The sequence below is a fragment of the Chamaea fasciata genome, unplaced genomic scaffold, assembly GCF_029207755.1.
Source record: "Chamaea fasciata isolate MVZ Bird 193981 ecotype frontalis unplaced genomic scaffold, bChaFas1.0.hap1 SCAF_6, whole genome shotgun sequence".
Lineage (NCBI taxonomy): Eukaryota > Metazoa > Chordata > Aves > Passeriformes > Sylviidae > Chamaea > Chamaea fasciata.
Window position 1 is genome coordinate 15,579,606 of NW_027094091.1, and position 16,037 is coordinate 15,595,642.

At 36.5% G+C, this 16,037-nt stretch overlaps 1 protein-coding gene across 3 annotated transcripts in view; it reads right to left on the reverse strand.

Moving 5' to 3' along the window:
• FAM184B (family with sequence similarity 184 member B) overlaps window positions 1–16,037 on the reverse strand; it is a 37,193-nt gene that overhangs the window by 14,542 nt on the left and 6,614 nt on the right. For all 3 annotated transcript variants that reach the window (XM_066185513.1, XM_066185512.1, XM_066185511.1), the window contains exons 2-3: window positions 8,137–8,895; window positions 1,478–1,588 (exon numbers count right to left, since the gene is read on the reverse strand). In XM_066185513.1, coding sequence (XP_066041610.1) covers window positions 1,478–1,588; window positions 8,137–8,895 — 870 coding nt within the window. The remainder of the gene's footprint in view (window positions 1–1,477; window positions 1,589–8,136; window positions 8,896–16,037) is intronic.

The following is a 16,037-nucleotide window of genomic DNA, read 5'->3' on the forward strand; positions in this document are numbered from 1 at the left end:
TCAGTGAAACATAACATTATAGAGTAAATGGTGCTTTCTTGGCTGTGAATATTCATGTACCTATAGCAGGAAACTGTTACAAGTTGAAAGGATTTCACTACCCTGGCAATACCGCCAAGTAATTACTTCAGAAAGTAACTTTTGGAGTCATCAAGAAAAATGCAAAATTTCTCTTCAAATGGAGCATTTCCTTCTCTTTGAGAGCAGTCAGATTCTAAGATACAATAAAATGTTTCTTAGTGTATCTGTGCATATTTACTATGGTGCTGTGAACATAACATATGGCATGCTATGTACTACTTGATATTATTTATGTTTGTGTTTATAGTGGCTATAATTTTCCACCACACTTTGCTAATTTACCATGATCTTGTGATGCGAATGGATGAGCAGTTAAGAAACAGAAGTTTGTTTCATATTTTACTGTCCTGAACATGTGATTTCAAGAAAAGTAATCTTATGACCCATGACCTTATTTTTTGCATCTGCAAAACCTGAGGAATAAACCTTCACGTCATAAACCTTTCACTCTCAATAGGCCAACATAGGCTGGATTGACCCGAAATTCTCTCCGAGAAGAATCTGTAGGAAACAGTGGTATGCAGGAATGTGTCATGAAACTTAAAAATAGCCAGAAATTTCAGAACATTAAACTACACTTAAATTCTGTATTTTTAAGACTGGGAAATAGATAGAATGTCAGTATGTCACTGCTTGATAACAGAATGTATAAGTATGTTTTAAAGGAGAAATGAAGAAGAAAAACCCATGCTGCACTCATAACTAGTACAGCCAGTATAGCACAGATGGGAGAAAAACCAGGCATTGTTTATTGTAAATGAGCGCAACACATGCCCTGGTTGCTGGAACATGCACACCAAGAGGTAGTAATAGCATGTGGGAAAGTGGAGGCAGTAAAGAGAGGACAACGTTTTGCTCAGCTTCCTGATAAGCCTATCTGTCCTTTCTCTGCCTTTAAACATTCAACGAGAATTTATAATGGCCACTGAGAGTCTACAAACATCAGCTGAAGAAGATCTAGGTCTTCAGCTTTTGCAAAGTTGTTGCCATGCAAACTCCCACTGAACTTGAGGGAAGTGAAAACTGGTTAGAATCAGTGAAGATACATCTCTATGCATTAGAAAAAATCAGAAAGTTAACAGGAGCTGTAAGGAAGATTCTAATCTCACTTTGTCCTGTAAACAAACAAATAATCAGAGTCGCTCTGCAACCCTGATATAGCCAAACTTCTCACCTCAGCACAACTCTGAAGAGTAGTGTATGAAATAAACAGGCTTGTCAAAATCTCCATAGATATTTAGAAGCAGTTATTTCTGTTTTTTCTACCTAGAGTCCTTGCACATTTTATTGAGTGGTAGACACAACAAACAGTATTAAAATCTAATCCAGAATCTCTCAGATGGGATGAAAAATGAAAAGACATTTTATTACTGCATTTTATTTATGCACAGTTTACCTCAAGTGAAGAGTTTTGAAGTTTCCCAGTTAGAACTTCTTTCTCTTTCTCTAGTTGCTTTAGTTCACACTCGGATTTTCTTTTAAATTCATCTAGCTGTGTCTGGAGCTCCTAATATTAAAAAAAAATAAATAACCAAACCAAACCAAACCAAAACAAAAACAAACAAACAAACAAAAAAAACCAAGAAGGAAAGGAAAGACAAGAGCCTGCAATACCTGGGACAAAACAAGCACCATGAAAAAGAACACATTTCTTTTACAATTACCTAGATAATACAGCAGTGTACACAATAGTACATGCTACTGTCATTTAATGTCACTCATGTTATTTAATTTAAAATGTATAAACATTTTGGTTTGGTTCTTTCTAATATTAGTGTGAAACAATACAGTTCACATTATCCTAATCTGCTACTCAAAGCTTCCCTAAGGTGTAAAACTGTAGAGCATGAAGTCAGACTGTTTTGCCTTTAGTGGTGTTAAGGTTCAAACATAAAAAAGGAGCACATATAACTGTCTTTTTGATTAAAACATGAAGATCAGGTGCAACATTCCCACTTCAACTCTGTCAACTGACTTTTTTTCTGTGTATCTTAATTTTTCCATCTGGAAAAATAGATATTACACTTCTTTAACAGGCTGCTACAGACCTTAGTTGAATGAGAGGATGTAAACAGTATCAATAATGAAAAAAAATTGTAATTTTGTTTTACTAACTCAATATTTTTCTGATTAAATTAATATGAATCTCTAAGAAGATATTATTATAAGCAATAATATTTATTGCCTATAAAAAATGTCTACTACTATGCCTTTTATTCTAAAGTATGACATGTTTGATACTTAAATTCAGTCTGACTCACATGAAGAGCTTCAGCCTGGCATAATTTTAAGAATACCTGTACAAACTAATAATAAGTAGAATACACTATATAAAAGGCAAAGTCATTTTCATAAGGTTACACTAGCGTAACTATGGCCCTCACCTGGGTTCAATTTTGAAAAATAAGATTGTATAAATGTATTAACTCCAGCAGTTGCATGGAAATTAATTCTTTTGGCAAGCCCTAAACACAATTCCTAGTCTCTAAGATTGGGCAGGTACTATGAAACTCAACATTTAGGGACAGCATCTGCTTGCTTTTTTATGACTTCACAACTTGTCAGCAAGTGTTTGATTATTCTCAAGCAAACACTAAGCTCAAAAAGTTATAGCAGTGTTAATTGCAGAAAATAGGTAGAAGTTCATTCATAGCACCAAGAAGGGTCTAGAAACCACTTGACCAGTAGTCTGATCGTCCCATTCTACAAACTGCTGAAATTAATCTTCTTTTTCTGTCCAGAGTATCTTTCATGAACACCGAAGTCCATCAGGAGTCAGAAACTAACTTCCCCCTTAGCCCACGCTCAAGTTTGGCAAATCACTTAGACATGCTCTGACTTGTGAGCTCCACTAGTCACTAAAGCATATGCTTAAAACTAAACATGTGTTTCAAGGTTATCCTCCCTTTGAACAGAATTCAGCTCACATTTAGGTTCCTACTGCACAGGAACATTAGAGATTGCAAATTTCCTAAAGCCAAAGGATTCAGTCACAGACAGCAGCTCTGATGAAAGTGAAATTCTTTGAAGAATCTCTTAAGCCAATTGCTGCTAATGCATATCAACAACAAAAATAACAGCTTAACCACTTAAAACACACGGAAAAAAAAAGTATTGCTCAGGTAAGATGTTTGGATCCACAAGAAGATAAGCCTTCTTTCTGACTGGAGTTAAATAAGGACATATATATGTATGTATGTATGCATGTATTTGTAAACAGTTGCAATTTCATTGGTAACACATGCAATCTGAATTAATTTATCAGCACTCTGCAGAATTAGATCCTCTGCCTAAACAATAGAAAATTCTGATTAAATCAATTTATCTGAGTATTTCCCAGCAGCGATCCATGAAAATTTAACTCAGAAACTGGAATAACACCCACAATATATTCTTCAAGAAGGATCTTACATAAAACACTCCAACTGCCACATACAAAGCATGCAAGGATAAGTATTGCTTATAAGGCCATTTATCACATCAAGGATAAATTCACCTTCCTGTCTTTGGAGCTTTTCCCAGAAATACATCAGTCAGACCTTTTTTTTTTTTTTTTTTTTTGGTTTGGTTTGGGGGTTTTTTGTTTGGTTTTTTTGTGGGTTTTTTTTTTTTTCTGTAGGAAGAAAATCCTGGCATTTTATGTTAATTTAAAGTGCCTACAGTGAGCATAATTCAAATGAGGTTGCTGTGACCAATAAGATTAAAACCAGATGAATTAAAGCATCTATCAACAGAAGAATATTCCTACCTTCTGCTGTTTTTTTTTTCCAGATAGTTTTAGACTGGCCTAATTTCCTTTGTATCCTTCATTACATTATCTGCCACTCCTTTTAACAGCTATTCTTTCAGACAAATCTTTTCCTTATAGGACTGATGCTTGATTTTACAAAGAACATTCTCTTTTATTTATACCCTCCTTGTAAACAGTTACAGTTTCCATAGTCTATAAAACACACTAGGACATATTGTAAAAAAAAATCTAAAAAACCCAAAAAAACCCAAAACCCCAGGGTAGAACTCTGGGGTCACAGCAGTCCATTTTGTAGTGAAAATGCTGTTTAGCTGGTAATACTTCATTGAAAAATATTGGCTTTATTTTAGTTAAAAATGTAGAACTGTACTGATTGAGGATAGCAAGCCTCTTCTGCAGTCTAGGAATGATTTGAGGTTTTTTTGCTTGTTCTGGTTTGAGCTTGGATGTGTAACTCACTTCCAACCACACAGGCTGCCTCAAGGACAACCTTAGTCCTGTGAAAAAGTACAGAAGATGATTTGCTGACTTTAATGCCAAGTCTAATCTTCCTGAATGGTAGCTCAACAATAGTTTAAGAGAACTAAAAAGTGTAGAAAAGATTCAGGGCTGAACAGTTGCTTAAGAGGAAATATTGAACTGAGGGTACTCTCAGGATACACACATTCCTCATTTTACTGAGTTTATTCCTGCTATCATTTCTGCACAGCTTTTCAGAATAACTATTTTCTATATTTTAAAATAAATAAATCAGCATTCCAACTTGACCTCAGCAGAGAAAGTCTGCCTTATACATTGTTCTCTGTAAGGATTTGGTTACAGAAGCAGTTGAACACTATACCCTGGTCTAGCCCAAGGATGTCTGTAGCTCCTTTGCTGTCTTTGCAGAAACTCATATACTTCAGGTTATGAACACAAGTCAATGTTCCACTGAATACCTCAGAGATCTGGGAATCTTAGAGGATTGGCTCCTGTACAATAAAGCCATCAGTTTTATAAAAAAAACCTATGCTGATTTCAGTACTTTCGGTATGCCATGTCTTTGAATATTTAAGAGCAAATCACCTGTTAAAGCTCTTGCACATCTTCAAAGTTGCTCTTTTTCTGACTCTCTTTGGTACAAGTCATTCGCTGCAGCTGCGTTATTTGATGTTTCAGTTCATCTACTTTATTAACAGCTTTGCTTTGGGAATTCAATGCAGTTCCCATATCTTCTGTGGTACCAAAATTTACATTTCAAGTAGCATAAATAACTTGCAGAATTTCCAGTATCAGTGACAACTAACATGGGAAGGACTTTAGAATGACATTAATGAGCATCTTACCTGCTTTATGCAGGATTTCCTTTTCTGGATGCGAATTTCTCTTTGACTACACTTAGATCTTCTTCCTCTTTTTTCACTATACATTTTGATCCCAGAATTTCTTGCTGTGTTCGCTTAAGCTACACTTCCAAATCCTAAAATATGCATGACATTACTTTCACGTTTATTACATATGTAATTTCTTGTAATAAGAAATAAATGGTCATTTTCTCTCTTGGTGTTCCATGACAAAAATCACCTACAGAACTGGTTTAAATGCATTTTTTGCTCTTCCATATCTGTAAATTGTTTCTGCTGCCAGAGTATTTGTGATATGGAGCCCTTCCCTCACATGTAGTTGGCATAATTTTAAAGTGAATACCCATCGATAGTTACTATTTAAAAGCTGTCTAAGATTATCCTAAACTTGAAACAGGTTATACTTCTAATAATTTCATGACAACTTATGCCAAGAGTTAATGACTATTAATTAGGGTTTCTTCAGTTGCTGAAATACAACAGTTTGTAATATAATCTATTACACAGATGCCTAAACTCAGAAAAAATTGGGCTCTATAGACTTTGCTGGGAGTTGTCTTTTCATTACTAGTGGAAAAAAATTGAACTGTATTTAATGTTCTGTTTCTGGAGGTTCTAGCTGCAGTTTCAGATGTCTAGTATAATACTGTAATACTTACTCAGATAAAAATGCCGTTTTTCCTGTATGAATGTCAGGTAAAACCTCAGGGTTGAAACTAACTTGTATTTGGCACACTCTGTAGCTCAAAACTTCAAGGTAAGCTTGTTACTGTTATGTCTGGCATATATGCCAGAAGTCTTCCAAAACTAGACTGAACAGATCAGACTTAATGATTTGTCAAACTTTGTATTCTCCCTTCTACAGTAATAATAATAAATGTCTTCTAATGTAATGCCTTTCATCTAAAGGTCTCAAACCTCTTGGCATCCACGAAGGAGAAAACAGGAAAATTCATCTTGTTGAAACAACAGTCCTTTCACCTTTCAAGCTTTATAATAGCTTTTTCTGCTAGTATACTAATGCTCAAAGGTATTTCTGATTAAAAAGATGTTTCCATTTCCCTGCTATTGTCCACAGAAGTCTCAAAAAATGTATTTAATGGTGGCATAAGAAATTGTTAATTTAGAAAGGAGAAACTTTTTTTTTGTTCAAACTGTAAAGAAACAGAAAACAACATCATGTCTAACTCTTTCCCTCCTTCCAGATTTATCCTAGTCTGAGGGTATCTCTTCAAAGATTAAAAGCAATATGCTCCAGTGGTATGTAAATCAGCCTCATTCCACAGACTTAGAGGATTTGAAATGTACGTGTACGAGTTGAGCATACGTCCTTCAGAAAATATTTCAGTTTTATCCAGCTGATACTGAATTTAGAAAATAAGTTGCTAATGACACCACCCTCTTACTTCTACTTCCTATCATATTTCACATTATTTATTATTAAATTACTGCATTTCTTATACAATAAATCAGAAGAGTAAACCACGCGCATAAATTTTCATGTGTTTATTCTTCGTTTTCTCTGAATGTTACCTAAAGTACCCACAAAAAAATCATAATCTTCCTTTCTCTCTTCCCCTCTAATGCTTCCAACTTCTACAGAGCCAAGATACAAACTGACTCAAAATTTTTAAAAAGGGCTAATCTGCATCTCTTCCATTCATTGTATCCTCTCCACTTTTCTGTAAAAGATAGAGGTTGTTCTACTACAGATCTACACATTGAGACAATGAAATCTGAATAATATTGAGGAAGGTGTGTTCAATTCATCCTCTGATCTTGTAAAACAAAGAGGTAGTGACTGTATTGTAGGCTGAACTCCCTCTAAGAACATCCTCAAAGAAGTAGCTCAGAACTCTGCATCATCAGCAAAACGATAGTGGCAAGCAAGATGTGAGGGCAGATGGTGAAAACAGTTAAGAGCTGCCTTGGAAGAACACAGCTGAGTGGGCTGACCTTGCTCCCTGCAGAATTCCTCCAAAGGAAGAAAACCTTCTTTCCCATTAGGCAACAATTTTTGTTATTCTGTAATATTCCAAGTCGAGACCTTCAAGGTGTTTTCTTACCTAATAAGCAAGATAACTGTCATAGGGCTGGGGACATGTCTGGTAGGTGAGTTTATTATGTGATGTAAAGCACCAAAACTATCAGAAGGGAGTTGAACTGTTGAGCACAGAGCACGGCTGGGTGCTTCGATCTCAGGACTGTGCATCAGCATCTCTCCTGCACTCTGACCTAATGTAACAAAAGCAGTTGTTCAGCAGATTTCCCATGACATGCCAACCCCTGAAACTGCATCTGACACATGATGCAACCAGGAAGGGTCTGCAGAGCTGTGCTGCAAGTGTGTAAGACACACAGCAGTGAGGGTGGACAGGCAAAGTGCAAGGTGAGAACCAATGGCGAAATTCTCATGGCTCAGCACCTAAAACTTCACAAGTGTAAAGGACGCTTCATTAAATGGCACTTGTACAAGCCACTGCTGCAAGAGTCACACAGAGAACTTGATTCCTAAACTGCCAGCTCAGGTCTCTTATCTAACCCTCTTCATTATCCATGCACTGAGCTTTTGGCAATCACAAGGAGAAAGGAGAATGTACTATGCAAACACTCATTGGTAGCAGCAGTGCCTGCTTGCTGCTCTCGTTGCATTTCTGGGCAGGAAAGGTAATAAATTCTGTTCAGCCAACAGACATATTTTACCTCACTCCCCCCTCAAGGAATACAAAATCTAGTGTACCAAATGTTCTCTTAATGAGTTACTAATCATCTTAACTCTTTCTTTAAAGCTGTCAGCATTATTTCCCTCCTATTTCCATTCTAAGCCTCTAAAACTGCTTTACTACTTAAAAAGCATTTGAATCAACATGATATTTAGAAGACCCTCCTCTCCCAAATTTTAAAGAATTGATAATTTTCACTTTCTCAGGCAGAGATAGGGATTACAGTCTCATACCCTACCTGTATTTGCTCCTTCAGCTTCTGGGAATGCTTCTTCCTCTCATTTATCTTCTGGCTTTTTTCCTCTAGGTCTGCTTCCAGCCTCTTTACCTGCTGCAGCAAAAAACCTTCCTCAGTCTCTGAGCTCTTCTTTTGCTCTGTTTCTGTTTGCTGGCAGTTTGTTTCTATCACAGACTGCTGCATGGCTTTTTTCAAAGTCTCTTTTTCTGTCTCACAAGGTGCTTGCAGTTTTCTTGTTTTCTGAGTATATTCTTCAGTTATTTTCTGGTTCTCACACTTCAAGTTTTCCATCTCATTTACTACAGTGTGTCTTTCCACACTATATTTTTCATCTAAATTTACTTTTTTATCTAGATTTTCTCCTCTAAATGCTTTGCACTCATCTAGCAGTCCATCAAACTCCTGATTTAAATGTAGAAGTTTGTTTTCAAAGCCTTCATTGATATCTACTGTGTCTGTAGAAAGGCCCGTCAGTGCTTGTTTCACTTCAGTCCTTGACTCCTTCTCTTCTGCTTGCTTTTTACACAGTATTAACTCTGCCAAGGCTTCTTCCTTCAATCTCTTGTGTTGTGCTACTGCAATTTCAAGGGCCTGAATATGCTTTCTCAGTAACTGTTCCTCCTCAACTTTGCTTTTACACTGGAGAATTGTTTCTCTTGTCTCAGCAAGAATATTCTGAATTTCCTCTTCATGAGCCTCTCTCAGAGCCTGTATACTGTCCTCATGTTCATCATTCTTAGTGTTCAGGGCATATATCACCTATCGAACAAGAAAAATCAAAAAGTAAAGTATCTTGTGGACAGTAGCCATTAATCCAGTTACTGTATTTATCAAGGTGTTAAACACTAAAAGAGAATTACTGCTACAAATTATTATTTTGGTGGTGGCTCTTTGTTTTGTTTGCCTGGTTTTCTTTGGTTTTTTGTTTTTTTTTTTCAGGAAACTTGGAACAGAGGGGACAATTGTAAACTGCAAAACCCCATAAAAAGGAAGACAATACTGTGACAGAGATTTTTTTCCTCTTTTTCTCAGAAATTTCTTTTTTATTCTAGGTAAGTCGTCACTTCATTTCACTAGTTTGATCTCTAATGCAAAGAAGGAAGTTGGGTCCCTTCTCTAGCTAACTGACTCCTTATTTGAAATCCTTTATTGCCTTTAGCATGACAAAGTGCTGGGGACCAGTAGTGGCAAATCTCAACAGTGAAACCTGAGGTCTTGACATCCAGTTCATGTGGACCAAAATCACTTCTTGATGTAAATGAAAGTATGAAAAGTGGATTAAATTCTGCACTCCTGACTCCAGTTAAAACACCATGGAAGATGCACTCTTGGAATCACATTCCTGACAGGTCAGTTTGGTCAGCATTTCAGGGTAGCTATTACCCAGCTGCAAGCATCTTTTGACTTGATTTTGAGAAGTGTTCAGGCAATGTGTTTCAGGGGTTTTTCCCCATAATTTCAGTAACAGCTATAAATCTCAAACCACCTTTTAGCAGATTCAAGCAAGTCTCTGATGACAATAAGTAATTTTTCCAAACAACTGATTTAAGCCCCTTAATGTTTTATTTTCTTTTACAAAATGCAGAATAGTAATTCTCATGATTGTAAGACATTATGACCCTAAGCAGGCTTCATCTGTTACCATAACATACACCAAATATCTCTCACAGAAGCTGTTGTACAAGCACCCTACTATTGCTTCAAAAAGAAAATGCTAATAGAAGCCCACAGTCGCCTGAAACAAAGAGCAAATGCCCATGTTAAATTTACAGCTACATAAAACTGCACAACAAAATAACTGCCTTGAAAAGACACATGCTTGTCTTTTCAGACCTCCACTAGGACATACTGGGGCTAATTCGGTTTCTGCTGGACATAGTTACCCAACTCAAGGAGAGCAACACATTATGTATGAAGGTTTTTGACTTGCTTGTTTGGGTAGGGCTTTTAGGGATAAATTACTGCTCTAAAACACTAGGTTTGGAATTTGTACACAAGTTCTGACACATATTTGCAGTCTGGCCTGAGCTCACAGAAGTTAATCAAAAGATTCTTATACAGTGTTTGAGAAAATCATAGCCTTAAGTCAGTCGATAAATAAATAAATACAGAAACAATGTCACAATTAATTCTTTCATTATGCTAGAGCTGTAGTCCTATAGTCTTCAAGCCTTTATCAGGGCAAGTCTCAATTGAGAGTCCAGTAAGTGTCTTGACCAGAATAAGTGTCACAAGCCTGCAGTGTGTTATGTAAGTCCGGAAGATGTCTTCAGAATTACTGTATTTGCTTATCTATGTCAAACCACTTTTTGTTCTATCTGTATATTAATAACATATTGAATTTCAGCCAACCATAAATGAAAGCAAATACACAAATACATCTTGTGTATAGTCAACTTCTTTCCTGGCAGTCATGAATTAGGTACAAAAGCCTTAAAAAGTCACAAATGCAAAACATGTTCTGAATATATTTCTCGATAAACATTTGACAAAATAGAGTAACAGCATCATATTTCAGAAAAATATCAGAAAAGAAATTACTGTCTGCATTTAGATAGGTATATTTTGGGGCCTTAGATTACAAGCCATGATTTCTTCTCTGTTATTTTTAACCATTTTCCTTTGAGATGTAAAGAGTTACAGTATCCTGAGCAGATTTCTTCATCTAACTAAAATCATTCTATGAACAGTTATTATCTGTCCCAGAGACAGACATAAAAACTCCAAGAAGATTATTCTTGTCCACATTTTCCACACTGACCAGTAATGAATGATCAGTAATTAGCTTAGGTAACTCTTCAGTTAACCTAGTCAGATACTGATGATAATTTTTCTGTATTTCATTCCACCAGTAAAACAGGAATGAACACCTAGCCTTTGTGACTCAGACTTTCACTCAATGACAAATTAATCAACTAAATAACCATGGCCTGTCTCGTGCTATGCTGTGTTCAGGATTCCTCTAAAATTTGACTTAATCATACAGGTTTCCCAAATTCCACTAAGCATTAGATCACCACCAGCACCTTAGGTGAGTTATCTAAAACAATGGAAGAATCTGGCCTCCCTGCCCCCTCTATTAATCCTACACTTCTGTTCAATACTGGCTAGAACCACAATGAAGCATTTTGATTTGTATGCCCTTAAATTTAATCTTCAAGCTTGAGTGCTGAAACTGACTCCTCCATAACTTAACCTTCTTAAAAGATTTAATTTTGAGATGGCTGCTGCTCTCTACTTTATGAAATTTAAGCCCTTCACACGTGCCTTTCACTCCCTACTGAATATAGCTCCTATATTCCTATTCCAGATATCTCATTTTGAAGACTGGAGTTATATGAGATGAATCCCATGCTTTATGTGCTGAAAGGAAAAAATATTGAAAAATTATTTCAGACCTGTATATGGTGAATGTACACTAATGTGGTATAAATCCCTTAAAAGCTGTGTTGATAAACAGCTTTTAAAAAGTAGCTCTAAAACTGATCATTTGACAGTACAGACAGAATAGCTTTCAAATGCAAAGAGCACATCATTGCTCTTGGAGTCACTCCCATAATACCAATGGGTCTTGCCTCCTTACAGTTCTCCAAAACCAAATGGACTGCGGAACACTGTACTGAATTTATAGTATACAACTGAGTGTTGTATGGGAGGTCGGTAAAAACATTAGTACACATATACACTTGAATATTAACAGTGCAGTGAATGTGAATACATCTTACTTTTCCTATTTTATCCTCCAAATGATCTAAATCTAAATAGCATTTCCTTTCCCATCTTCCTTATGGTGATATAAAATAACAAACATAACAAACAAACAAAAAAGAAGAAAACATTCAACTGCACCTTGACAGTGAAGACAGAGTTAAAGCATTCAAACCAAAAATTACTCTCTACCAACAGTAGTCTTAAATACTAATTTTAGAGGAATCTGACTATCATAATGAAAAAAGTGGTTCTAGCAGATTGCTTTTCTAGCTGAATAAGAAGACAATTTGGTACGGAAGGTGAGGAGTGAGGACGCTAAGATGAACCAAAGAAAAGCAGAGGATCATAAACGTTCCTCCTTCAGGCCCAAGCTAATAGACACAAAACCTTCCTGGCAAAAAAGGGTTAAAAGGGAAAAAAAGGGAAAAAAAAAAAGAAAACAGGAATGAGAAAAGGCCCTGGATGAAGGTGCCAAACACTGCACAGTACTCCCAGCAGCACTCTACAGAAAGCAGGGAAGGAGACAAACTTCTGTTACTAAGGAAGAAGTTTGCTAGAGGGTCACTGATGCAAGGTGACTGAATGCATCATCTCCTTTTCATTTGCAGCAACATCATCTTGTCTTCAGGAGCAGGTAAACTTGTTTCTTTCAATTCATCTTGTCTACTTGCCAAGTAGAACAGAGCAGAGCGAGGTACTGATAAACCTGCCAGCCTTAAACACTCCCTTTAAAAGCAAAAATATCAAAAGTTATCAAAAATAACTTCAGTTATTTAAACAAATGGCTCCTCTATCCCTAAGCCTCCTTTGTCACCAACTCTACAGGCTTTCTAGAAAATAAACCCACTTCCCACAATTTATTAATTAATACTCTAATCAGTCTCTGACATTCTAACACTGAAGAATAATGTCTTTTAATTAAGGTACAGGCCTAGACCATGATTACCTATGATGCTGATCCAATTTTACACCTATGCTGATTTCATACATAGGTGATAAAAGATACTGCTCTGAGGTATGACCTGGGACCTAAAGAACTGTGTCTCAGCTCTCTCCTTGCATTCTCTGTGCTTCCCTCAAAGCACAGGAATAATTTCATGCATCCAAATATTTGCAGCAATGTTCATAATGCAAACACATATGTAGTTTTGTGTAGTAGGAGAGAGGCTTTAAAAAAATTGCCACTCCAAACATCCCAAAGTGTTTCCGAAGAGGTGCACAGCTTGTATCCTACACCAGAATGAATCCTAATTATGATAATAAAAAAGGATTTTGCTGCAGAAGATTCTCTTTTATTTCAGAGTGAATCACTATCTTTTCATCCATGATAATAAAGCCCTTCAGACCCTGGAACACTGAGGTGGTGAGGCACAGAGGTAGTCAATGGCTCTGTACGAAATCCACCTGTATTTAGATGATCTGATGCCTCTTGGGGAGAAGCTCAGAGTGCAATGTCTTACCCTCCTGGATGCCTCAGGCTTCCCTCATCTAGAGATTCAGAGTGGAAGAGGGCAAGTTGATCTTAGATTCGTCAAATTTGAATGTATCACCCCTTTTCCTGTGCTACCATGTATTGCAGTCAGTACAAAAATACAATGAAATACTAAAATGTATCAAGAAAGCATAAGCAAATCTAAATCTAAAAGCATAAGCAAATCTTCAATCTCTACAGGTTTCTAATATATTCTGGCACATTTTTTGACTCTTTCTGCCACTCTCTTTATTCCCCATCCTCCCACTTTAGTTTAAATTTAATACAAGAAAATAACACAGGTACATTTATTTGGTCCCATTTTTTACCTTTTTATTTTTCTAGTTGGTGTAGTGTAATACTGAACACAGAAAATGGTAGTTTAGTGGTTTATATATTGCACCCAATCTCTCAAGTGTCCTCTAACATAAAATGAGCTCTGGCCTAAATTTTACTAAAGAGACATCCAGCTGTCCCTCATTTGTATTTTACAGTTTCTGATAAGTTACAAGAATAAATGCCAGGCAATTTAAGAATTAGGAAGGTAAAGCTATATTGCAAGAATATTTCCACAGGCAGAGCAGGCTTAAAAAAGGCACCAATAATTTCAGCAAAGAAAAAATATGCTGTAGAACCACAAAGTTAATTGGGAGTCCAGGAAGTGCCTTGACTGCAGTAAGCGTCACAAGTCTAATCTGCATTGTATGAACCCCAAAAACATCTCCAGAATTACTGAATTTGTCTATGTCTAACCACTTTTTGTGCTATCTGTATATGAACAACATATTGGACACCAATACTACATCCCAACAATTTCAGAAAAGCAAAAATATATTGCAGAATTACAGAAGTTAATTCTAGAAAGAGACTCCTCTGCTCTGGGAGAACACCAGGCAGTTTATTACCGAAATTTCTTCTGGAACTGTTCAATAAAATCTACTCAACTTTAATCCCTTTTTTTTTACACTGGTCACAAATCCATCTGCTATGACTGATTGTAAGCAGTGCCTCCCCAGCATGGCAAGTAGGTCTTCCTGAACAGTTAAGGAAACATTAAAAACTTCTTCAGATCTGACATGGAAATTCTGAGAGAAACTGATTGTTCTGAAACACAGCTACCACATAAGGAGGTCTGAGATGGCCACTGGCAAATTACTGCAAGGAAATGTCTAGAGAAACCCTACGCATTACATTCTCAGGAAGATGTTTCCTGCACATGAGATGGGATTCATCTCACCCAACATTTGTCCATTGCATCACCACACATCTAATCCAGGTGAGCCAAAGCAGAAAGACAGGTGACTCCAAAGGACAGTATTTCCCTTCCCAATACAGGTGTCTAAATCAGGTGACACAAGTGAAACTGACTGCTTCATGGGTTTATATCATTTCTGCATACCTCATTTCCAGCCTCTCCCTTTTCTACAGAACTGAGAAAGTCCTATGCAAAGGGAAAAAAGTTTCCATTCTCAGAGGCTGAAACTGATAATTTGTCTGCTCTCTAGGGTTTCTCTCCATCTTGCACTGACATCTCACTTCATACTGACTCCATTTCTATACACCAACTTCATGCTGTTTTACCACCAACTTACAAACCAAAAACAGGCATCGGGTGTTCAGTAACTGGATGCAGTTTGTCTTCCATCTATATTCCTTATTTCCTTCCATTATGTTTAGATGTTTATGTCTCCCTTTGAATTAGCATTATCTATTAATTCTAATGTTTTTTCTTTTTACCGCCAGGTCATTACTTACTATGTGAAACAATGCAAGATCTAGCCTAGATCTTTGTAGTACCTGCCTCCCTACATTATGATGCTGTAAATCTTTCTTACAGTTCCTGGCTCATGTTGTATCTTATATTTCAAAACTCTTTCCCACATAGATTTGAAATAATTTTTCAAAACTTAAATAGGGAACACACCCTTTTTTTAGATTCTGTGTGCAATTAGGAGCTAGAATAAATAAAATCAGTCAGCGTGACATTTACATGAAATACATTCTACTACTTTGTTATCCCTGAGGTGATTCAAATTCATCTTGAGTGTATTTAACAGGTTAAGCTGTATTCAGATGTTGTCAGAGGATGACATTATTTTTCAGTAAAAGCTGAATTAGGTCAAATGTCTGTCTATTAAAAACCACAGAACTAAATGAGAGATTATGCTTAGACACTGAAAAATCAATGTCAATTAACACACACACATATACAGGCAAATCGGCAGAAAGGTCAATTTGTTTGATTTCAGAGTTCTTTCTCTTCATATTTTGCAATTCCTGTCTTGGTGAAATACTTAACTCCTTAAGATCTCAAATATCCCCATAAATCTTAGGCTACTACAGTCTTGGACGAGTTCAGCTTTATCTTAGGAAGCTCTGTCAGATGCATAATGTGCAAGAAGTAGAGGATTTGTCTGACAAATGTATGTCCTCTGTCCATTATTGTCACTGTAGACCAGGTGAATTTTTAGTACATAAGCAAAGTCACCAACTCTGTGCCAATAGAAGGAGAAGAAAAAAGACCTTATTTGCTTGAAATTCACTGATAATTTAGCTCTGGTTATTGTTACATATCAATACATACCTGTCCTAGGATATAAGCCTATCTAAAACTCATACAAGTTTGATCTCAATTATGCTTCCAAAATGTGACCTAATGCATTTCATCAACCAGATCTAAATACAGTGGTGACAGAATTCATTTGCCACAATAACACAC